This window comes from Platalea leucorodia (genome assembly GCF_965183815.1).
Source record: "Platalea leucorodia genome assembly, chromosome: 3".
Lineage (NCBI taxonomy): Eukaryota > Metazoa > Chordata > Aves > Pelecaniformes > Threskiornithidae > Platalea > Platalea leucorodia.
The window spans coordinates 17,704,521-17,730,775 of NC_138825.1; the positions used below are offsets into that span (position 1 = coordinate 17,704,521).

The window sequence follows — 26,255 nt, forward strand, 5'->3', positions numbered from 1 at the left end:
GAGGACGCCGTGGGCCGGCTCGCCGTGCACCGGAGGATGGGGGGGCTCCTCAGGGGCAGCCCGGAGCCGGGACCCGCCGGCAGCAGCGGCAGCAGCAGCGCCGGGGGCCGCTTGGCCCTGCTCTGGATAGTCCCGCTCACTCTCAGCGGCCTCCTTGGGGTGGCGTGGGGCGCCTCCAGTTTGGGCGCTCACCACATTCACCATTTCCATGGCAGCAGCAAACATCATTCAGTGCCTATCGCTATCTACAGGTCACCGGCTTCCTTGCGAGGCGGACACGGTGGGTTTGGACGCCGCTCGGTACCCTGCACGGTCGGGGGTGCGCCGCGCCGCCCGCCCCGCACCGCCGCCCGCCCCGCAGAGGTCAGGCGCGGGCTCCCGGGACCCCGCGGGCCGGGGCTGCCGCCGCCGTCGGTGGGAGGAAGAGGAGCGCGGAAGGGAGGCGGGAGGAAGGCTGCGGGGCCGCTCCCGCCGGGCGGGGTGCGGGCCCGTCCCGCCGCTCCCGGCTCGGGGACGAGGAGCCGGGGCCGGCGGGGCGGGGGGCTCGGCCGGCCTCCGGCCCGGCGGGGGCGGGCGGAGGACGCTGCCGGGGCAGCCCGGGGCTGCCGGGCATCCCCCCGGGCCGGCGGCGTCCCCCGCGGAGCCCCAGCGGGGTGGGCGGGCGCGGGGCGGGAGGCGGAGGGGAGGCTTTCCCGCACCCCTCCGCTCCCCACACCCGGCCGCGGACCGAGCCGGCTGGAAAGCTCAGCCCGGAGGCGCCTCCGAAGCCGCGGCCCCCGAGTGGGAGCGCCCCGGCAGCGCCAGCCCTCGCCCCCCCTTTCCCGGCCCCCTCCCTGCCCCAGCCGGCGGAGACACGGGAGCAAAGTGCCCCCGCGGCGGGTGTCCGTGGTCCTGCGCCTCGGCGAGAGGCAGGGCAGGGCGCGGCGCCGGGGGAGCCCAGCGAGGGGCGGGGAGGGAGCCTGTGTGCTGCTTAAATTGCTGGTGATCATGCTCCTTCTAATGCATTGCCTTGGACGAAAGTCGATGAACTAAAGCAAAGGTCAGCTAATTATACAGGGGATCGGGTAAGAAGTAAGCGTTTAGACACTGAGAAGGGGAAATAACGCCCACTGTAGCGGTCAGGAAAAGGACGGAGATAAAATTCTTTTCAGGTGCAAATACGTTTTGCTTAAGATTACAGTGCCCCGGTACTTAGTTTGTGAAGTGACAGGAAGGTGCTTCACTGCCCTTTAAACAGCCCTGTTACAGTTCTTCTCGTTCTTTGTGCATGCATACTTACGTGAACCTGTACATAAATACATGCAAAACAGATAGGCATATGCTCAGCGTTACCAAAAGCTGTGAAAGAAAGCGAAACACCAGACTGTGGTTTAAGGATTTAAAGCCTCCCTTTGTCTCCGAGGGAGGAAAAAAAGATAAAGAAAAACCCTCGTCGGCTTCTGATTAGATTATACAGCTTCATTCTTCTTCATTTTCTCATCTTGCCTTGCTTCATTTGCACGATCATGCGATGTCATTTACAAGCTTTGCGAAGTAAAAAACAGATCTTATACTTAACCTTTGCATCTCTGCGCAAGATGACCTAGTTGCAGGCACGAGGTAGTTAGGATATATTGGATTTTTTTTAGTGATTAACAATGCTAGCGTTAGTGGATACGATAGTATTGTTTACCTGAAAATTCCCACTGTGTGCTAAATACCCTTTAATACTCAGCCGCTAGAAAAGGCAAAGTGCACAGAAATTGCTTTTCTTAAGCATTTTGTTAATTTAAAAAAAAAAGTTAGATGTCTGGTCTAATTAAAAAAAAAAAAAAAAGAGACTGAAAAATTCAGGCCACCCCTCTCCTCTGTAGTGCACAGAGGCAGTGCAAGATTGAGAATGCTACATGTTCTGTACCGTATGTGCTTAAAGGGGAAAATTAAAGATGTATGTGTGTGCATATATGTGTATATGCTTATTATTCTTTCAGTTTCTGCCTTCATGGTGATATCATTTAGGGGCTTGCTATTAATTTGAGGGAAGGCTAAAAGAATGAGGGGAAAAGAAATGTGATTGTAGAAGCGCCAGCTGCAATTCCTTAGGATGCATTTTAAAACCACACCTTTTACCAATTTTTAAAAACATTACCTTGGACCCAATCAAGGGGTGATGGTGTAAAAAGGCAGCTTTCTCAGGAGAAACAAGTCTTGTTAAAGACAATGAAAGATGAAGTGGTGGAGCTGCCACTTAAGGACTTCATAGAGAAGCCCAGGAGCTTCTCCAGAAGTTAAGTAGCTGATTTTACAAAATGAAGGATGTTACGTGTCCTAAGAAGGCATTTCAGAGTGTTTACTTGATAACTCTAAACATCTTTGCTTTTCTGTGTTTATCAGAAATTCTACTATCCGGCAGTGTTTTAAAACATCTAATTCCTTTCATTATTAATTCTTCAGAGAGGTGTTCCCATTTGCTTCTATAAGCCTGACGGAAGCATTTCTCTTTCTGGCTGAGCAGGGTTGGACACAGCTCCTGTGGAGCCCATCGCTGCATTTCTAAGCATCAGTCAGAGGGAATTGGGTGAGGGGTGGGTGGGGGTCCTTATTCCTGACCCCAGCACCAGAGTCCCCTTCTTCAGTGTCCCTGGCCCCTGCTGGCTTAGTCAGGTGAGAGTGAGAGTTTGATTCTCAGGCTTGTATCCTTCAGCATTAGCTCCGTCCAGTTTTGCAGTTATTCTATTCTAGTCTGATAGGATTGCATGTAAACATTGCAGTCTTCATGGTGACCTCATATCTGCTTTTTTTGTTACTTTGTCAGCTTTTCGTAGCATCATACCTGTTAGAAGTCGAAAAGAACTTTTAGGGTAGGTCAATTAGTTGGTCCCCAATGAAAGCATTGCTCTCTAATATTGTGAATCAGAAGTATCAAAGGAAAGAGAAATGATCACTTTGCTCAGGCATTCAATAAATGTCACCACAGTCCTCAGACATCCACACCCTCCTCCTCTACCCCTGGCACCGGCTAGCCCTGCCACCCCCATCCTCTCGGCAAATGCTTTGAATTTTTTATTCTTTCGGTTTTCCTTGAGCCAACCCAATTCCAGCTAATAGTACAAGCAAAGCCAAAAGCCCAGCATGTTTGGATTTTTTCCACTTCTTTTGAAAAACCAAACCACAATCTTGCTGCTAACGCTCTCGTCAGGTAATTTTGCTGAGATTTTGCTTAGTAGTATGATCTCATGTCGTTTTAGTGGATAGTATTGTACCTCACAGAGACATAAACAGAATTCCAACCAAGTAATTAGTTCACCCTATTAAACAAAAAGTAGTTAAGCACACAGTTTTTTAATATACTAAAAGTAAAAATTAAACATCTTTCAAGCTTGACAAAATGTGATTTTTCAGCTTCGCTTTCTGACTATCATTAAACTCGGAAGGTGAAAGATGGCTGAAAGAACCGAAAGTTTAACCACAGGAAGGAATAAGAAAATAATTCTCTGGATCATGACATCAGCAACGTAAAGAGAAGCAGAGAGAAGTCAGAGAGAGACTAACGTTCACAAATCTAAGTCCTAGGCTGCTCAGCGCTTACCAGTGGTCTCTGCAGCACGTGGGTTATTGGATGATTTATGTTCATATCTCCTTGCTCCATTTAAGAAGGCGGCTATTGCTTTTGTTATAGCTTTATCTACCATGCAATCTTTTTTTTTTTTGAGCAGATAGAATAGCTCATACTGCAGTGCCTCTGGATTACAGAAACATGGACTGTCCATGACATGGCCTACATAAAAGGAAAGAGACTGCAACTTTCTCAGTAACTTTAAATGAAGAAAGGCAGTTTCTTTAAGAATCCAGGAACACAATGGATCATGTGTGAAGTGAAAATTGCATGTTGAATAAGTAAAAAGTTAAAAGTGTAGCCATATGGATGGCTGTCACCATCTTCATTCACCCATTTCTTCCTGCAAGCACCTGTTTGATCTCTACTGGGCTGGGCCTTTTATTGCCCCCCAGTTCCTCATTCAGTTACCAAATGACAAGTACAGTGTGTCCATTTCTTCCGGCTATTTCTTCTTTCTGTGCTCTCAGGATCTTGTTCAGGCTGTTTTCTGATAAATATAAGTTGATTTTGCGTTTTTTAAATATGCCAGAGTAGGAGCCAGGAGGTGACTAATGAAATCTGCATGTTGGTATGTGCATGTGCTTGGAAAGAAAAGGGAAAAATGGGGAGGGAATAGGATTGACGTGCTCACAGGCAGAACAGAAAGAGCTGAGCAGTATGTGCAGGGGTTGTGCAATTAAGGACCTGGGTTAGCATGGTGCCAGAAGGGATTTGACTTGATGAGACTTATGACCAAGATATAGACCAATGGTTTAGGAGGAGCAGAGCTAGTCTGAAACAGCAGGAAAAGGGTACTGGGGACAGTTATTAAGAAAGTGGTAGTTTGGGGTGGGGAAGTGCTAGGGACCTTTACGGTGGAAAAGTAGAAGGATTTAAGCTGTTGAGCAGGGGCAGGGTGAAAAAGTGCTTCAACAGCAAAGTTCCTGAGCAGGAAGAAGAGTTTGTGGAAAATGAGGGCTTTGGGGAAGAAAAGTTGACGTGTTTTGGAGGTGAGAGCTGAGGTTGAGCACAGAGGGATGGTGTGTTACCACAGCACGTTCCCTCCCCCAGTCTCTTCTACCCAGCACGTGACGTGGCAGCAGGGACACACATACTGATCTCCCACTTCTGAGCTAGGCCAGCTCCTTCCAGTCTGCTTCGCCATTGTTGCTGAAGTTCACCCGCACTGGTTTCATCCACGTTATGTCCGTTTAGAGACTTCTGTAGCAGAATCACCAGCTCACTGTTACTGGAGTGCCAGACTGCGGGCTGGGTCAGGCAGTGAAGATGCCCATTGAACTCCACAGGAGCTTTCACTACGTAAGAATAGCAGGACCAGAATTGCAACAGTGCAGTAAAATCATTTATACCACCATCGTGAAAAAGATGACCAAAACAACTTTGAAAGATGTGCATATGATGTATAGATAGTATTTTGTCTGTGTACGAAAACTGCAAGGAAAGACTTATTAGTGTAGGTAAAAATAATTTATGGCCATTTACTTTTCTTTTAATGTACTGGAATTGCTATTTCTGCATATAATGATAATAAAACAAATATTTTTAGGGGCTTAGGGTAAATGAAATGGCATTTTTTTTTTCTTGAATGTGCTTATTATGTTGCAGAAAAGGGTTATATTTTGATTAAAACATCAAACGTAACTGTTTCCAGATGTTCAAGCGTTGCTATGCAATGTGATATTAGAGGTAGAAGTGAAAAAGTCTCATCTTCATGTTATAATTGCCTTTTTTTAGAGAGAGATCTTTTAAAATGTTTTTTCAAACCTGTTTGTATATCACAGTCTTCCTGTTTTATATCTCCTTTTCATTCACAGATTTTCAAATACTTACTAGTTCTCCTGCTCTGAGTACTTCTTACACATAACTGAGACATTTTCATGTTTTAAGACTGTAAAGCATAGCAGCTTTCTCCACGTCTTTAAATTATATAAATTTTATATCCCCTTTCAAAATTTCCAATATGCTCCATCAGTTATTATCCCCATCAGCTGCCAAAGTATTAACATCAGTTGGAATAAAATGAATAACAAAGCAATTTCAGTCAGCATAGTGGTTAATTGGCTGTGCAGTTAGATATGCATATTAGGAAGTGTGGTTTCTATATTATTATTTCTGTCAATATGGCTTGTCAAAGAGGCATACAGTCTTCAACAGTATTGCGGACAGTCTGGAGCACTATAATCAAAAGTGGAATGTTGCTCATGGATTTCTGATAAGCATCTTTATACAAGCCCTACTGCCTTAGTACATGCACAGCTATTGATTGACTGGGGTGCCTTTACAAGAGCTAAATAAATAACAACGCTCTGTTGTCACTTATCAGCAATACCACTTTTGCCTCAGCCTGCGGTAACCCTGTTTTTCTAGATTTAAAGCATGTTTTATTGTCTTTTAATCGAATACTCTTTGAAATAAGTTATCAGAAGAAATTAATTTAGCATTCAGTACAGTGGACTTCCTACTGTTTCTAATTTTCAAAGATGGATTTTTTCTGATAGCAAGAAGTTGACTTGGCTTTAAGGGAAATTTCTTTCTGTCTCTTCATTCTGTCCGGAGGCGAACTCTGTAGACAAAACTCTGATGTACAACTGCTATGCCCAGTGTGAGTAAGCACAACCAATTCTACAGTCCTAATATTTTCTCAGCTTTCTCACACAGATGGCCATTACCATGGTTAACCATAGGATGTTATGCTTGATTTTCAACGGATCTTGTAGTGTAGTTCACTGAAGTTCCTCTTTTGTCTTCTCCTTGGTCAAAACTTGCAATAGTTCTTAACCTTTCTGAGTAATCAAGATGACATTACTGACCTCTTTCTTGTCTTTCCCCAGTATCAGTTAATTTATGTCTCTGTTATTAAGTTTGATGTCCTCAGGTCTGCCACAGTATCTGTAGCAAATTTTTCTAAGCTATCAGCTTCCTTTCTAGTTTGTAAATACAGTGTAGGCAGAGCTGATAGATCTTGCTGTGATAATAAGTTGACTTGTGAATGTAGCTGTGATTATAAGTAGAATGGAACAGTCTGATTTGATGAAAGAAAGTGTATTATAAATAAAGATACTGTTCTATAAAGTTAAAAGTGAAGAAGAGAGGCCATGTACTTACCATCATTTAGACTTTTTTTTTCTTTCCAAATAGCAACATTGATGTCTAGAAGTAATTTTCCCTCCTCTTTCTCCTAACTTTATATACATTTGTGCACAAGCATGTGCGTGCACACACATATGTACCACAGGTGTTTCCTCATAGTGAGAAAATGGTCCATAGTGTTAAGTTGAAAAAGAGAGCATTCCTCTAAGAGTTGAAAATGTTAAAAAATATTCAGTGGCAATATTCATTAACTACAGATGTAATTGGTCAGAACAACATAATTAATTATTCCCTTCCCGCTTAGTTGACAGAAAAAATAAGCTAGTGAAAACAAAGTGGGAAAGGAGGAAGGGAGAAGAAGTAGTGCTGCTGTATGTTGCTCCAAAGAGCTGGGGAAAGGTGGTGAGGAGGATGCCATGCTTAGGAGCGGTCACCATCTCTGGCCCATGATTAGTGAATCACTGTAGAACACTGTAGCAATCGGTTCTGAATTTCTGTAAGCACTAAACTGGCCAAATCCATGAAAACAGGCCAGATTAAGGGTGTGACTGGCTTATGCGCTGTAGGTAGGATAAGAGTCAAAAAGCTTTGCCATTTCTGGGGCTTGGTGGGTAAGAAAAATGTACACATACAATAGATACTTGGTATCCGTATCCGTGATCCCGAATCTCAGAAGGCAAGACAAGGTTGAAGCTGAGGCATGGTTTAGCTGAAGGGGTGAGGAATGTGCATAGTCTATTTTTTTCCCCACATATTTCAACTGTAAACAGCACAATGATGAGTCTTCCTTTTACATACATAGATAGGTGTTTCCTGAAGAGCTTGCTGCTCATGCATGGAGAGACAGAGAGCTCAGCAACAGAAGATTTGCTCAGATCATTCTGCTCTTCTGGGGCTTTAGCGGGGGATGCGCTCAGACACCTACTCAGAAATGACAGAAGTGTTAACTCTTTCTTTAGCTCTTTTACTGCAGCTGCATCTGCAAAGAAACGCCAACATGCTTCTAAAGCAAGTTGACTGCTTTTCCGAGTCTGTGCTTGTATCCCTGCATATCTGCAACTGAGTTAGGGCTTCTCTAATTTACTTCATTAATTCAGCTTATCTGCAATTGTAAAATAAAGAAGAGCAGAGAATGACTAGACTTGGAGAAACATCAAAAAACTCTGAGAAACTTTCTCTACCTTGAAGAGGAGTTAGATGTAGTCTTAATCCACGTTTGTGTTGCTGAATCACTGGAGTTGGTTGACTTTCTCAGTAAAAGCAGCTCTAGAGCCCTGGGAAGTAGATGGAAAGGAGATGGGGAGAAATGGCCTGGGCTTAGCTCCTCCTCACTGACCAGTGGAGATGAGGAGATGTGAAGGAATTGAGGGCTAAAGAAGGCACTGTTTCTGATCATTGGCCTGGGCCTGATTTGCTCTTATTGAGGTCAAGCACAAAATTTCCACTGCATGATCTGATCTGTTGTGCCTCTGTCAGATATGATGTCCCTCATGCACGCTGCACTTCTGATGTGATCCCCCTTCACCAAAATTATGCTTTTTAAGCTGTGAATGAATTATTGTAAATAATAATGCAAACACATGTATTTTTAAAATAGGTTTAATGCAGTTGGGGGTTGTGTTCACTTTATTTCATATGACAAGAATTATGAGGGAGCTTTCAGCAAAAATAATGAATTGCCATATTTATGGAAAACATATGAGCGTGAATTGAATCATGCTGTTATTTTGGGTTTGGGTATTCAGTGCCCACAGAGAGGGGTTTAGGAGTTGTGACAAAACAACAGATGTGAGATTAGCCCCTTTGGCTGTGTCTAAATGGATGCGTCCTAAAATCCTGGTGTCCCAGTTGGTCAAAACATGCTGTGGCTCCCGTCCATGCCTCATCCTTCCACCCGTGCTCTTCTCGGGCTGATTCGTGTTTGCAGTTTGCCTTGCTGTGAGTTTTAAATCTGCCTGGGGCATGCACCCCAACCTTGGCATTCAGAGCAGCTCTCAAATACCGCTGTTGATTATTCTAAAAAAAAAAACCAAAATGCTGTGAATGTCCATCTTTCTAAATAACCTATTATATCAATTGAGTTCAAATAAAACATTATATGGGCAAGGGAAGGTGGGGCAGAAGTCTACCATTATTTTATTGCTTGGAAATTTTACTTCAGTTGCAGGAGTATGACTGCTCACTTAATGCCCTATCAATTAGAGGACTTTATTTTTCAAGTACTGTGGTTAAGAAGCATGGTTTCGTTAGAAATTGTTGGCTAGAACGTGTTATGTATGAGGGTATGTAGGCCAAATGCTCATTTCGACTGTGCTGACTTCTAACAGAAGTCATTCACTAAGATTGAAGCCAGAACATTTTTTGTAATGGTAATTTGTAACTTTTGTAGAAATCTTCTCACATTAGCTCATAAAGTTTGCTTTTCATCACTCAGCACAATTTGACAGCTTTAGCTGTTGTCTGACATGAATATAGTAAAATCCACTGTATGGCATTTAGAGGGAGAAGTTGGTGAAGAAAGAATAGTAACAACATTATTTTGCAGCAACGACAACAAAACCAAACATCTTAAAGTGAGATGTTTGAATATCTTACTGTGCAAGACATTGCAAAACTGTAGTTAAGCATGCAGATAAGAGGAGTTGTTAGTCTGTTAAGAAGAATAGTGGCCTGTAAATATCTAACTTGGGCACGTGAATTTCAGTTTTTTGCTGGCAGTGATTTCATGAGTTGTATGATTGTCTAAATGAAAATGCAATTTGTACGTAAGTGTGCAGGAGCTTAGTTTCAAAGAGCCTGAGGTCAGCAAAGGTAAATAATTAAATGGGGAAAAAAGGCGATACATCTGCTAGGTATCTACAGAGGCGGTTACTTTAGATATGGCAGTTATTAACGCTTATATAAATAGCAAGCGACTCAACTGAAGACTCCTCAGCTCCTATTTATTCATTGTACTTGTAGGATAAAATTTGCCTGTCAGGGGGCTTATGCCTTAGACTTTGGGAAGGTGGGTTTCAGTGCAATGTGTATCTCATTTGCCTTTTGCTGGCACTTGGACTAGGGACAAATGTCACTGTTTCAGTACAGGGTCACTGCTGGAGACGTGAGAAAGGCTTATCTTATGCTGATCATAGCAAGTGTGCTGTCAGTAAATAAATATGTCAGGATTTTGCAAATATTTTGTTTGTTTCAAATCATTACCTTGATCTCTGCTGGCTATTTGATAATCACTCTCCTCTTTTTTTCCTTTTTCCAAATGTAATTATTCGAATTGGAAGAAAAAATAAAAAAATAATTATATGTGATCTAGGAGAAAATTTACATATGCATGTAGTCTGTGGTGGTACTTCTGTCTTTTGTAGGGGTCAGTTAGTTGCCAAAGTATAGTTTGCAAACAAGGAAAATTGGGGAGAAAAGGAGCAGTCATTATTGCTAAATGAGCGTAAATCAGTTAAACATTGCTAAGAACCCCCCTGTGTTTCTGTCACGTCGAAACGTGGCATATGTACATTAACCCCTGTCCTGCATAAGCACTGCTATCTTTCCGGCGCTACAGTGTATCTTGGCAATAGGCTTGTCTGGAATGGTTATTCCCGTTTCACAGAGAGGAGCTGAGGCATGGTAAATCAGCTTCTCATTTGTGTTCCTTCTTGAATGATTCAAAGAAATCACGCAGTGGTCAGATTGGCCATCTGAAAATTCCCTCTGTGTCTCTTGTGCAGTTGCCTATGATGTAAGAGACGTATCTGGGGCATGGCCAGCGTGTGTAACACTGTTGTCAATTGGCATAGCTTAAAGCAGATTCCATGCTGGTTTAGCGTATGCCATGCCTCAGTCATCCCTCTATAAGCAATTCAATGGGTAGTGCTTTTCCCACAGCTGTGTGTCAAAAAACTAAGCGCAGCAGAGGTTAAGGATTATTCCATTCAGCCTTTGCTTGTGCTTGTTAATGAATAGCCATCCAGTTTATTTCAGGAGTACACAGCTTTACCTATCTAAATGTGACAAGCATCTAACCATAAGTCACACAGCAGCCTGAAATGCGAAAAGGAATTAAACAAAGATTTGCTGAGTTCCGTAGTGCTGTTTCATTCTATTGTATTGTGCTAATACTAGGACCCAGGACCATTAAAACAATGTACTAATTACGGAACAAATACCATTCTTTCTTCCTTTGGTGTGTAGGTCATACTGTGGGATTAATAGAACTGATTTGTGAAAAAAAGAAAAAGGGTGATGCAAAGAAAGGGGGGAGGGGAAGAAGAAAAGGAAAATGGGTCGAGCAGGCAGAACATACCTTTGTTTAAGAAAAACAGGAATAAAGAAATATATTTCTCTGTAACAATTTGTGATTTTTTTTTTTTTTTACAGGAAATACTTTCTCAGTTATTTGGTTTGATTTTTATAGAGCTATTGTAATTATTTTAGATGTGGAAAAAGCATAAAGCACTGATCTTTGTGTATGCCAGTACACTAAGTTTAGCACTCTCATGCCTTCATAGATGAGACTTGCCTGTCTTGTGGTATAAGCAAATCTTTCCAAACTCCTGTCAGTGCTCACATTTTTGGGGCCATATGGGGGGCAGTTCCCTTAAATATTGTTCTCTGCTTGTCTTGTAATTCCAGTTGCTCATGGTATCTGATGTCTATTAAGTGAGAAGGGCAGTCATAATGCATTGAGTCTAGATTTGAACTGGTGGCTTCACATCATGTCATTTTGTTTTACAGATATTGTTTGCCATTTAAATGTTCCCTCTCCATGTAATCGCTCTGGATGTTTGAATGTTGGCTTCAGTAGGCAAGGTATTTTCTCTCTATTCCATAAGTGAATGTGAATGGGGTGAGGATTTCGTTCAGTGAAGAGACATCTAGCTTTGTTTGAAAGGATTAGTTGCTTTCATATGTTACTTTAGGACTGTTAGGATAATTAGCAGTTCATCAGAATGATTTCACAGGCCATTATTTGTGAGAATGACTGGGACATTTTAGTTTGCAGTGAGTCTGTGCGATGTGTCATGCCAATAGATGTGAAGAGGCAACAGTCACAGAGGGAAGGTCAGCATTAACTTTCTTTCATAATTTCATGGGGTTTTTTTTGAGTAATACATCATGTCGTGTGTCTTTTATTTCTTATCTTAGCAGATGTTATAATTTTTAATATTATTTGTTTGTATTATGGTGGTGTCTAGAAATTTCAGTCAGAGGTTGTGAGCCCATTGTACTAAGCAGATGGATTGAATAGAAAAAGACAAGAAAGCTGAGGAAATAATCACTCTCTACTGCTGACAGTACTCTCCAGGGTAGGTTTCAAAATAGCTCAAGAGCTGTGTAAAATTAATAAGCTGTTCCTCATGTACTGAAATCCTCTTTCATATTGCATTGGCATGAGGGATCTCTGTAGAGAGGAGTGGCTGCAAATAAGATTTGTCAGAGGATGGGGTTGAAGATTGTCCTGAAAGTCCAGATTTCACTGTGATTTCAATGGATGAGTGCACACTAGCAACATGTATAAAAGTGGTCTGGATGGAATTTGTCCACTACAAAATCTCTGCATCAATGAAGTCTGCTTAGTCCCTCAGAGCAAGATTTATTAGGCATAAAATTTGAATTAGTGTCCTTTTGTTTCTTTAGCATCTTTATCATTTTCTTCACTGATAGCAGAAAGAGATGAGAAATCAGGGGGCATTACTCATCTAATAGAAACTTGATGAGATATTTTTGTAGCTTTTTGAGGTACTGGGTCAACTTTTATTCTCTAATGTGGAAACATTCCCTCGGACTCCAGATTTGCAGTGTGGCATGAAGTTTTTGATTTTGTTATGACATTTTAAAAATATGTTAATTTTTCATACAGTATATGTTCGGTGTATATATGCAGTAGAAAAACTAAAAATAAAGTTGTAGCACTGAATCATAATTAGAAGGGAGAAAAATCATTACCTGTCATGGAGAAAACTCTGAAATAATAAATACCACTGGCACATTTTACTGCTATCATAAATATTTATTCAGCACATGTCCATAGGCTCAATTTATTACATCATATTCACTTAAATGTGTTGATGAAATGATCCTTCTGCACACACACACATTTTATACAATTTTAGATTCCTTGATTAATGGCACAGACCTTTTTTGCTATGTGGCACAGTCTGTCATACCTCTAACCCAATTTTGAAATAAAGGTATTCTTAGATCTTCTTATAATAAGGCTATTCTTCTTGCCACAGTTATACCTCTTTTGCTTATTTTTTTATAGAATGGATTAAGATTTAATAGTGATGTATTTCCTAATAAACATAGCTAGAGGACAGCTTCTTCCATTATCTTAGATATACCTTTGTTACATCTTCATCGGAAACCATTAAATATTCTTGGACAGTCACTTAGCAATATATAAAATGTTTCTTGTCTTCGATTTCAGCAGAGACATCAATCCAAGTGTTCTGGGCTATATTGCATAATTGTCAAGGAGTTAAATATGCACAATGAAGGTACAGTAGTTAAAATTTACTGGTGTACATCTAATGTTTATAGATAACCCTTTTAAAGAAGTCAGGATGTATTGCCATGTTCAGCCATTCTATCTTAATTCTATATCACTGTCGCGTTGTCCGTGTGTTTTCTTTTGCAGTCAGTCAGCCAAAGACCCTGTAGAACATTTACCTTGCAGCCTTGCGATTTTAATTATCTAGTTGAGTGTATTAAATTCTGGTAAGGGTAAAACCAATTACAATTTTTCAGTAAGTTCACGCCTTGTTAGTAGTTTTCTAGGAAATGGAAACCAAGTTTGTAGCAGATTTGAAAGAAGAGGACTCTCTGGTTCCCTGCTTTTCCTTTGCATTTCAGACTTGGTCTTCAGGTAGTGTCACCACTGGCACTCGGTGTTGCTGATTCAAAGTGTTGTATTTCAGTCAGTGAACTTGTTTTAGTTCTAATTTGAATATACACAAACTGTTGTAGATTCGCTAATATAGTCCTATGGGTAGTTCATTAATGACGTTAAAATTATTTATCTGCTATGTAGTATTTAGCACAAGAGTAAAACAATGCAGGTGAATATGATGTATAAATGCAGGTACTGTCCATCTAACCTGGATCACCAACTTCTAAAAATCTAGGTCCTACGCATTGTATGAAAGCAAAATAATCAGCCAACAATAACAAGCTCTTATTAAAAAAAAAAAAAAGATGAGACTCACAGCTACAGGTAAACTCATCTAAGCTGAATGCCCTTAATCGTATGTTGTAACATTAAACAGCATCCAGAGGAAAAGCCTCTGGCCTCCTCCTTGGGAGATAATATACACAAGAAACTCTCTCTGACGTGATTACCCAGATACTCTGAGACTAAGAAAATGATATATGGGTTAACTTCAACATTGTATGAGGTTTCTACATATTGTGTATAAAGCAGTGGTTAAGTGAAGCAGGTTCTCACCTAACTCATGCTGCTGTCAGCCATGGCTTTCAGGCCACCAGGCTTTTTTCATTAGGCCTAGCTATGAGGTGTGTCTACACCAGTAGATACAGAGGGATGCTGTCAAATGTGGTCTTGTATTAGGTGCCAGGAATATCTAGGTCAGATCCTCTCCTCATAGAGATGGTTGGAAGCTGTATTTTGCAATGTTTAATGGGCATACCTTCCAGGAAGATTGCCAATTCAGCTTGATATATAAATTGCTTTTTACAGCATTTGTGCTGGCAGATCTGTTGAAGATGCAGGACCCTTCAAATGTCTGTGAGAGTTATCTAATCAAAGGTGTGATTGAACCATTGGATAAAATATGCTCTTTGTTGTCACAAACTCCAAAACTAGGAGAACATTACTGGTATGCCAATGAGCAAATGCTCTGCTTTCAGCTTGACCAGCATCCCCAACTGGGAGCTGTGGTGGGAAACTAATGTCACACAAGGCATGGACAGTCCTGTTTAATTTAAGAAAGCAGACAAAGAGCCTTCACTGCAACTAAACTGTTGCTTATTTTATGTTCTTGTGAATCACTCGTAGCAATACAGTCTTTAGTGAATAAAAATTGTATGTGATAAACACTGTTGCCAAGATAGCCAAATGAATTATCCATGGAGTGAAACGTACATATCCTGAAATCTTATCCAGGTATTTTAGCAATTTAAAAGATGTCATTTTATATGCTGGGTATTTCTTAAATGTTCCATTAAACTGAGAACTCTCTACATAAATGCTAATTTAATTAAAATGCCTTTGTATCTTAATACAAATGAAAACAACAAGCTAGAAGCCTTGCTGAAAGTTTGCATGGACCTCTACTTACGCATAATTTTTCTTATCTTCTGCAGCATTGTCTTTCTTTTTTTTCTTTAAATGAACAATACACAAGAACATTTCCTGACTTTTTTCTTTTAAGATTACTTGTAACAGAATATTTTTGACAGGCCACTTTTGCTTTCAGAATTAAAATTTCCTCCACAAACGGTTAGTAAGAATAACAAAACACTGTGTTTTAACTTGGTAGGCATGATGATGATACCGGTTGGCATTTAGCTGTCCCATATACTAGTTCATGCATGTGAAACAAAATGATTATACTTACAATTTTTGGTCATTTACCCAGTTCCTATCAGGGAAAATTACTTTAAATGGAAAACAGTTATAAATCATTTGGTTTGTTGTTTTTTTTACCAAAAATTCTTTATTGAGAGAAGAAAGTAATGCTTCACCTCCTATGTAAATGTGCTTTTCTAAAAAAAACACCTACATAAGGGCCAAATCAGTCTTTTTCAGGTGTGGTAAATGTGCTGAGTGGGGACCCCTAAAGGAAAGCAGAGGCTGCAAGAGAGGCTGGAATTCTTTATCCACAGGATTGTCTGGACATACCAGATACACCAGTTTCTTCACCAATGGTATCAGCCCCTTGCTAAGAGAGTTGCCTGGTTGTGTGATAAACCTTCAGCTGTCTTCAACTATCATTTTTGGCAACCTGTACTCGATTCAAAATTATGGCCCTTTGAAGCAGAATAGTATTCAGACATGCCCACACACATGTGCATATATATATATGTGTGTGTGTGTACATTTTCCTTTTAATAAGTCATTGCAAGCATTAAGACAATGCTGTTACTATGCGTTCTACCTCTTGAATGTTAAAAGACAAAAAAAAAAGATAACTGATGTAGCTATTCCAATGAAATGTTTAATGAGCCAGGTTCTGATCTCTTTTATCCTTAACAATTAAACTTTATTCACCTCTGTTTAGAATCTGTCGTCTTAGCTCAAAAGCTGCCCTTGTATATAGAGGTGTTATTTTAGCTGTCTGTAAGTCCCAAGTAATTGCATGAGCGTATTCACATAGACTATTGGACTGGCACGACTGGCATTAAGCACAGGAGTGGGAGCAGAGATCTCCCCGTGCTCTGGTGCACTCCCTATGGCACCTCTGGGAAGTTAGTTTTATTATCAGTCGTTCTCAGGCTCCTCATCTGTAAATTAAGAATTCCTCTCTGCCTCCTGTAGGGCTGGTAACAATCTTGAGTAAAATATTTTTTGAGTTCATGGATAAGGAATAATATTCTGTAATTGTTATTTAAAAAGGGATTTACATGTATTGCTCTTAGGTCAGGCACTTGCAACATTGTCATCCACTGCTTTGAAATATGGCTAAGCTGAAGGGTCAGTGACAGTATCAGGCTATTTTTTCGTCAGAGATTTTAATGTCTTGTTCAGCTCCATGGCAAGAATCTCTCATTTCCAGTTCTAAAAAGCATTTTTTTGTCTAACAATAGAAGGCTGCAGAATGTAGTAAAATATGAATCTGGTTAGTCATGTTTGATCTTCCATGTTTTAGGCATCTGTGGGAATGATGCAGTAACTGCTCTGTTCATAAAATTCCCATTGATACACAGGCATGTTTGAGACATCAGGCAGAATTTACATCCAGGTCTCCTATGGCTGAATTGTAATTAACCTGTAATTACAGCATGGGTACAGACCAATAACGACAAATAATTACTGTTTCCAGAAGGGAGACAAATATTTATCATTTCTTATGCGCTATTAGTACATGTGCTACTGTTGCCTTGTGTACTGTGGTCAGAAGGCTCTTTTCACCTTCCCTCCTCTAGCTAGGGAGATTCTGAAGTGCCTGTATAGCCTAAAGTTCTTTTTGACTTTTTTCTACTTCTATTCACAATCAACTTCTGTTGTCATGGGTATTTAGTACAATTCTCTGCATAGAAGAGCTATAGTGCTGATATTAATTTAGCAGAAGAAACATGAAAGTGTCACCTGTGTACGTTGTTCAAGGCTCATTTTCATGCTAGGGTCAGAAAAAGTGATTTTTCCACAGCAGATAGGATAGAAAGTACTGTTTTCAGGTTCCATAATCAAGACAAATACAACTGCTTGTTGCCATGCACCATATATTTTCCACATTATAGTAATGGATGCACTGCTGCCACCTGCTATGTCAGGACTTCCAGCTAATTGGAATAAGTTATGTGTGTTCCAGTTACTCTTACGGTCTATAAAAGGCTGCTTTGTCCTAAACTGTATAATAATTTTTGATGGATTTCCTTATGGTAGCAGATATTGCTGTACTCTGGTGAGAACCATTGTTTTTCACAAACACAGGTGTTTTCTGCACATATTAAGGCTTTAGAGATGATTCTTTCTACAGAGTTTATGCTAAGACATAGCATTTGGTGTAGGTAATATGACCCAGATCCAGGAGTAGTAAATCCTGAAAGGGACATGAATAGATGTGGTTAAGACTGTACCAGCCACTCATGGCTGCTGGCTGAAAAACTCTATGTGCACTGCTGCTTCAGCCTAGGATCTGCGATAGTTTTATCAAAAGCTGTTACATCCTCCTGTCACTGGGAGAAGGGTTCAGGCCGTATGAATCAGAGGTGAGATAACTTCAAGGGTAAAGAAGTATCCTTGAGTGTGTGAGACAGGCTGTGTGCAGGATGGTCCACTTGACCTGTTGGGAGTATGGCAGATCCACTGCTCGCTCAGCTTCACCCAGCTGGGTGGAAATTGTCCCCAGGATCTTAGAAAACACATGACCTTGTTCCTGTGTTTTCTCTGAATTTCTCATTTTTTTTTTCTCTGTGGTTGCAATCTTGTCTTAAGGTATAACTGTAACATCAGAAATCAGAAATGTGGTACTTTTTAGGTGAAGTTAATTTTTGTAATAGAAATCTAATTTGAATTGGTACCTGATGGTTGCAATCTAGGTCTACGCTCATTTAAGAAGAGCTGGAGCTGTATGACTATCAGAGCATAGTGTGTACAACTTTTAAAATAAATTTCCCTGTAGTAAGTGATGTATTACTTTTAAAAGATAACAGGCTCCTGTATTTTAATCATTCTTTAATACTCAGGGTTACAGATTTGGCATGACAGAGTAACAAAGGGGATTAAGTGTATGTGATCCATTGTTGCTCCTGTGTTCATTCTGGAGAGCATGTATTTCAGCTCCAGCAGGAAGCCTGACCTCTTCTCTTCATAGAGTAGAACTTCTTGCTTTTTCCTCTCAGGTGCCTCATTTGGTCCCAAATATCAGCCAATGAGTGGCCCTGCTGAAACTGCAGGTTTCATTCTTCAAACCTTCATCTTTCTTACTTCAAAACTAATTGGAATGGTCTCTTTTCTTGCTCCCTTTTCCTCCCCAACTCTTCCAACCTACTTTTTTAGGTGAGATGGTAGGTGATAGCAATAAGATCCTCAAGCTTAAGGCCAATTAGCATTGTAAAAAACAGGCTAGCTATTTTTCAAAAGAAAAAAGAATAGTATATGATTGTGTGCAATAAAAATATGAGAAAATGTGAATTCGTATTTTATAATAAAAATGTTTAGTACCTTTTAGCACTTGTCACAATGGCAATAAAAAAAAAAAGTGGCATTACACTGGGTATAAAATGGTAGAATTTTTTGTGCTATGAATCTTTCGTACCCCTCCGTGTCCCATCTCAACCTCTCAACAATGCCATATAGTGTTAGTCATGGCTAAATAGTGAAGGAAGCCTTCAGAAAGCAATCTTCCATCTTAGAGGCTACTTGTGTTGTGAAGAAAAGAAAACTTCAGTGGTAACTGCTAGTGAAAGTATTTGGTACTTGTTTTGGGTATCTTCATCAGCTCATTGGAGAACAGTGTATTTAAACTTCACGTTCTTGCAGAATATGCAGGTTCTTTTGAGGTCTCTGTGATGTTAAGACCATTTTGTTCATTTAATAACACTTATATTATGTATAAGACTATATGAAATGTACAGAATACCTGAAATGAACAAGTTTATGTAATATATAAACATGTATTGCTTTACAAAACACAGGAGGATAAACTCATGCTTTTTTTTCCTAAACGTATCCTAAACTAGCTCTCTTAAACCTGTGAATTAAGTGAACACATGGAAGAACATGTGCAGGTTTGTGAAATAGTCAGTCTTTTTGGCTCAAAATACACTAACTAAATAAATATAAATGATTTTTTTTTTTCTTTTCCTACATAAATACTGTCCAGTGACTTCTTGTAGAACTGTAACTTCAATTGAGTATTGGTTAGAGTTTTTACTAGATACTTCTGTTTTGCAAACCTGAAAAGACAATATTTTAAAGCAGCTAGGAAACTAAGTGCATGAGCCATCTTAGCAAAGCTGGTGCAGCTAATTAATTGCTAGTCCAACTGGTCTGAGCTTTTTGGTACAGTAGGTTTTGTCACACACAAATGTCAATAGAAATGGGAATTAGCCTGTGATTGACAGTATCTTGACTATGTAATTAATAATTTTCCTTTAAATGTGCGTTAGTCAAAGAGTTATTTTTAAGAAGACTGAAGGATCTGAGAAATGCCCTTTGTCTTTGATCATCTCTTAAACTTGTAATTAAAAGTATCTAAAGCTAATAATAGTTTTTCTTCCAAAAGAGGCTTGCCAAAATGGAGGAACCTTGCTAGATTAATTAATCTCTGCTCTCACTGAGAGCGGAGTATATAGACTTGGAAAACTGAGCGTTGCAAAGCCTCATTTTATGCTGCAACCCCATATACAGCATTTGCGGAGGAGTTTAGGTTTAGAAGGGCCTACATCCAGCCTTCTCTTTCTCAAGGATTTTTTGAAACTCTTTTCACCAGGAAGGAATTGAGAAATAAAGATTAGGAAAGGAATATAAAGACACTTAGATTCTCTTTTCTCTTCCTTCACCTTTCCATCTGCAAATCTAAAAAAAATTGCAGTGATAAGTCACTAAACATTCCTCACCTCGTTACTTGATTTGGGAAAACTTTGAGTCAAAAATCAGTTGTCATAATTAGGTGGATGAATAAAGGTCTCATCATCTGTATTCTTTTCCAGATCTATTCCAGTTTACCACGTTTCGTTCATTTGCTCCTTTCTTCAACCCTTTGCAACCCATACTTGCCAGGACTTTTATTTTTCAGCACCAGTTTGCTCACGGTGGCTCTAGAAAAAACTGTGGCTCAAGAAATTATTCCTGTCTGAAGAAAGGTGGTCTTTTCTACAAGACCCTAAGGCATATTACTATCAAAAGATTCATTCACTTAATTCACATTCCATGATTCATTAATTCTAATGAGATCTTGGTTATTCGTGCGATAGTTATTCATAGATTATTCTCTACTTATTAACATATGGAAACACTGGGCTATGATGCTTGCTTTTGAAGAATACTTACAGAAATCAGTTCCTCTTAAAACATTTATTTCACATGCAACAGTTTACCTCTTGTTTACTTTATGAATGCATGCTGTGAAGATGAGCAATATAAGTCATGTGAAAATCCAGCTACAGTAATGTATATTGAAGGGGCACTCAGTAACGCTGTAACATTTTGTCTTGCTCATTTTTGTCACTGGTAATTTTACACAAAGAAAAGGACCTATCACTCGATATATATTGAGAGAACATCGAAGTTATGGTGATTCATATATTGGAACTCTGCCATAATAGAGAAAGAACCATATGTAGAATGAAGTAATATGATATGAAATAAAGTGATGCAGGACAAGAACCGACAGTTGCATTACATTATTCAGTGGAACAGAATCTGAAACTGCTGCAGGGGAACGAATACATGATACACAATATGGACCAATATATCATGTAGATCATTTAATATATTGAAAAACTGAGGTATAATGCACTATTGAAATGGGGTGTGTAATGTATTCTGTAGAAAGAATTTTCTTTCAGTCCTCCTGTCTTAGGCATGGACATAATGGAATATGTTGTCGTGCTAAAGAGTAGCTGACCTTGCCTCCATTTACAAAAGGAGAAGAATCTATAAATGAGCTGTTGCATAAAGAGGACTACGTGATTAAGAAAATTGGTTTCCCAAAGTAGTAGCATCAGGGTCAAATCAATCTTGGACACAATCAAAGAATATACATTTTTTTCCTCTGAATTGTGTAATAATCTTTTGACAAATACAGTGCTCCAAAAAATCAGAATCATTACATTTAAGAAAGATTTAAGATATCCACAAGGAGAGCTTATGTTATGTGGCATGAATGTTCAGTCAACAGAAAAGCTTTAATTTTTGAGTGTTTACTCTAGACATTTTTCTTCCCTAGAGATTGATTGCATATACCCTGCATCAGTCTGCCCACATCCAGGATCCAATTAGTTTTTTGAACTACTAAGTAGTATATTTTTTCATGCCACCTCATTGATTTATAATAACTGGACATAAGCTTAATTAAGAACATATCTTTTTTTGCAAGAGAATCAAGAAGATCTGGTGGAGTTGCTTACAATCCAACTTAAAGCAAATATAATGCCTTACTTGTGGAAACTGGAAAAACTCTCCCTAAGGATTATTAAATGCCTTTTACAGGTGTGAAAAAGACCTCATGTTGTTAACAAATACATCCATAACGAATTTTCACACATTTATAAAACCTGTTACTAAACTGGGGAGACGTCTTGTTTCTTAATGTAGGTGACTAAATGCTTCAGGAGATGCGTCTCCCCCAAGGCACTCAATTTAAATGCCAGCCTATTTAATGTATTCTGTAAGAACAGAGGCACAGTTTATAAAAAGAACATTAAAGCATATTTATACCCTGCATATTGGCTAGGGATTGTGCTATCAGTAAGTATAGTTTTTCAGCTATTATATTTCACTCCTTAGTTGTGTGGATGCATTCAGCTGTAGAACAGGTTAATCTGTGGCGTGCATTTGGGATGTCTTAGGGAAACATGAGGCTGTTTCACCAGCTGGATGCAACTCCTGATGAGAGTTCTTTAAAGCAAGTGAGTTTATAATAACGCAAGCTGACAGAGATGGCCTTTCTGATCCACCGATGCATGCTTTCTTGTTGGGGATGACTGAAATGGGGCAAGAATTTGACGAATAGCATTTTTGTATACTACTGTGCAGGTTCAAAAAAAGGAACTATTTAAGCCGTGTACACAGGATACATTGCAGTTGCTAGCCAGTGCTGAATTATACAAGAAGAAGATACTTGTTCTACATAAATAAATTTATCCTCTGGGGCACTTGCCTAATCCAAAGCCCATTAGAGTCAAAGTAATACTCTTTGGATCAACGTCCTAAAGGAGAACTCTGTGGACTAATTGTATGGTCTTCAGAATTCCCAATACAGTAGCTCTTAAAACTAGACTGCTTGCTTTTTTCTTTCTTTTCTGTTTTCATCTCCCAACTTTTGTATTTCCCTTTCCAATACACACTTTTTTCCTCATGCCTATTGCATTTTTCTTTGCTGCTGACTACTCCTTACTTTTTTTCCCCCTCTCTCTGTGCTTCATTTTGTTTCTGTTTTGCTCCACCTCTTGTTTCCATCTCTTATCTTTAGGAATAACCCCTTTACCTTTCTTCTCTTTTTTGAAGGTATAAACCCTCCCTCTTAGCTCTGTGACTTCAGCTGCATAACAAGCAGATTAGGGAGCACTTTTGGCATCTATTCCCATCAGAGCTGAGTCCATAGCCCACCTTAGAAACAAAGAGATGCTGAGGCTCATTCCCTCAGTTTCGAAAGGATACTTTATATGCCCTATTTCATTTGCTTTCTTGGTTCATTGCATTGACCTACTATGGCATAGGGTAAAGTTTTCAAAAGCTCTGAAGTCATCTGAAGGGTCAGATGGTATGTCTACCTGAGAAACCCAGGTGAACTGTGCCCACTTGCTGAACCGATCAAAAGCCATATGGCTTATCAGCACGACTCAGTAGCTTCACTCTGTGCTAGGCATGATTTCTGGATGTCACAAGGTGTGTGAATTTTTGGCTGCTAGTAAAAGATTCTGTAGACACACCTTATGTGTAACGTAGTAATACATATAGCTTTCTAAGTGCTTACATTGCTTCTGAAAATAGGTTGTTGGTACCCTCTAGAATTTTGTCCAGAAGTGTAAATAGCCTTTTTCAAAGGAATAAACACATTCAACTCTTATTGGTTAATGATGGAGTTAGGCAATGTTAATTAGGCATCCAGGTTCTAATATAGATCCACATTTTAATGAGATGTTGTGTGTGAGTTTGTATGAGATGGGAGTGAGGCAGGTGAACAGGAGACAGGGTATTGTGCTGTGATTGCTCTGAAAGTTATCTGTCATCAGAAAATGTTGTTAGGTTCACTTAAAAAAAGAGAAATTTCTTTCAATATATTAAGAAAAAAGCATTTTAAATAGGGAATTTGGGGTCAATTTCTTCCTCCCTTCAGGAGCAATGTGCATTGATTTTAAAAGACTGTGTTGTAATGGAGACCTTTCATTTTTAACTGAAATCAATTGAAGGAAATGAATGATTTCTAGAGGAGCGGGGACAAGACAGATATGCCTGGGAAGCTGGAGCTCCTACTCCTACACACTGAATGGCCTGTGAGCACCTATAGTCTTTTCAAGTGCAAGGATTAGGGATCTCAATTAACAGAAATCTGCTGGCTCTATTTTTCCACGCAGCATAAGATTAGCTCTAATTGAGGAGTCTCATTCTTTCCAGGACATTCTGCATGTTCTGAGTAAGGTACATCATAAATCTGAAAAGTTCAGCAAACTTTTTGCCACAGCTTTGGAGCTAAAAAACTCCCTTTTATCTTGCATGAAAACTTTATCAGACTTTATTCATTTTTTATTTGAAGAAGGTGTGGCTGAGTCCTTCATAGAAGAATCTTATGCAATGGATAGAAACAGCCTGCAATCTTGTAGAGCTTGAAAGAAGAATAACCTTTCTACTTTAAAATATTTTAAAATATTTCAGAAAAAATTCTTTATATAGTATTGCTCACAATCTATTGTATCCTGTTCAGTTCTGTTAGTGTGCCCCCTGCTCCCCCACAAGAGGGTTTTCCAGGAAAAGTATGCAACTGGAAGTCTGCCATAAATAGGAAGGGAGAATGTTGCTGTAATTTTTGTATTAATTTTGTTTTATTCAGTAACACCAAAAGCCCCTGTTTGTGTAGTTTTGGTGTGTTGGCTTTTTCTAGAAGGCAGAACAGCTTATTCCTCTATACTTGAGGAAAAACACTCCTGGACTTTGTAGGTGGTTTGTTTGGTAGACCCTTAAGTCATGAGTAAAATTGGGTGTGAGTGTGGAGTTGCTGTATATCATTAAATCTGTTGCACAGAATTTGCTAATGAAAAATATGATACAGTAATATTGCATGAAGTCATCATTTAATAAAAATAGAGTACTCATATGCCTTTGCATTTTGAACAGGTGCTGTTCAAAAATGTGTAGGCCATCTCCACATAAATTAATTTTCCTGAATGTACAATAGTTTACATTTTTTTAATTACATGTTTTTATTATTTCTGTCACTTCTGGGTTTTTTTTGGTGGGTTTATTTATTATTTTTCTCATGCTGTTTAACAAGGTCAATATTTATAATAAACAACTTTATTTGTTTAGTGGATTTGTAATTAAATATAATCAAACCGTTCTCTATCTTGACTAAACTAAACTGCATACAAAACAGGAATGAAAGGCAACTATTCATTCACTTTTCTATAGCAATGGCTATTATTAGTAGTGGTATAGTAGTTAACACTAAATCTGAGGTATGTTTCCTGGTCAATATACAGTCTATTATTTCTATGTTTCATCTATTAGCAATTGGCATGTGTAAACTGTATAACGGTTTAAATATTTTAACAGTAAGTTTTAGGGGCTTTGATCTCTGAGATGGTGAATATGCTTAAATGTAGGTCTATCAGGTTAAAATATTAGTCCTGTCTTCAAAAGTGGGGAAAGCTTTTGTGCATAAAGAAGTACTATATGAAGAATCTGAAGAAGTTTTTAGAATAACATTATAGCTGTTCTAGCAATTGTTTTGCATAACGAGCAATACGATAGCTACAAATACACTTGCCTATACATTATTTTGTAAATTCAAGTGAAAATTAATTCATTGTAATGTATTAATGATCCCATTTTCAAATTAACTGTGTGTTTTCCAGGGCTTTTTTATAATACAAACATGTAACCTTACAATATACATGTAATTTGTAAATTTGGTGCAGCAAAATCACTTCATTCACAAGTGCTGTACATAGAGTGTGGCACCTCTAGGAGAAGGATAACAGGGGTTGCTGTCTTTTCCTTTGATTTGCAGAAATCCTGTGCAGGTAACCTTGACAGCATTGGTTCTTGCCAATAAATACAAAAACAAACAAAAGCAAGCTTTCTGTAAGATTCACAAATTACTTAACTTGAGTTTAGAGGGACAGTCTTTCTGCTTTGAGACAAAGATAACATAAAATACTGTGATGCCTGGGGTCAGCTCAGAGTGTTACCACTCAAGGAATTTTGCAACTCAAGGTATTTGGAGTCTTGTTTGTGCAAAACATATATTTATACGAAAACAAGAAATAAGTTTCTAACAAATCTGAAATGGTCCCCAGTTTGCAATGAAGTATTAGGCAGACATTATCAACCAAAAGAAGCAAAGAATCTGTGCATTATACGTCTGGCTTAGATGCATCAGTTTGAAATGAGCAGACATCCATGAAGCATGTAAGTAGGTATACATAGAAAATGAATGAAGAAAAACAGACATGAATCTATTGTTTCATCTTATTCTAGTTAACCTTTTTCAAAATAAAGAATACTCCCAAAAAATTAAGCGGACCATGCACAAGTTTCCCAGTTCTCTCTGTGCAGCTGTTTGATCATGTTTAACAGCTCTGTAAAATCAAACCAGTTTCCTACAGTTTTCTATTCACTTATGTGATAATGTGAAGGCTTCTCCCCGCCCCGCCCCCCCCCTCCGCCCCTTCTTTTCCAAGCGATTAATGACCTGAAGAAAAGTGATGATCTGTGGGGAAGTTGAATACCATTAGCCATAGCTGGTCATTTATCCCCAAGGAAAATCTCTGTGTGGGTTCTTGTTTCCTTTACAAAGCCTGGCTAGTGAAACATTTTAAGTTTTCTTGGCACGTTTTAAATGCTTTCTGTGCCAGTGAGGTCTCACTGTTATTATGTGCATGTGATGTGTTTACATTGTGCATTACATATTTGCTTTGTGTGCTCTTTGCCTGAGTTACAAGAAGGATGATCTGTGTTAAGAGGATAATTTACAGATGTGTTTTTAGTTTTGCGTTCCAGCTC

At 39.2% G+C, this 26,255-nt stretch overlaps 1 protein-coding gene across 23 annotated transcripts in view; it reads left to right on the forward strand.

The window, feature by feature from the left end:
- Window positions 1–26,255, forward strand: part of NRXN1 (neurexin 1) — a gene marked incomplete at its 5' end in the record, with an annotated part of 720,955 nt that overhangs the window by 438,631 nt on the left and 256,069 nt on the right. For 2 of the 23 annotated variants that reach the window (XM_082305195.1, XM_082305196.1), the window contains one exon: window positions 37–280. The exons of the other annotated variants lie outside the window; for them this stretch is intronic. In XM_082305195.1, the coding sequence (XP_082161321.1) occupies window positions 37–280 (244 nt within the window). Of the gene's footprint in view, window positions 1–36; window positions 281–26,255 lie in introns of those variants that run through there. 23 annotated transcript variants of the gene reach the window in all.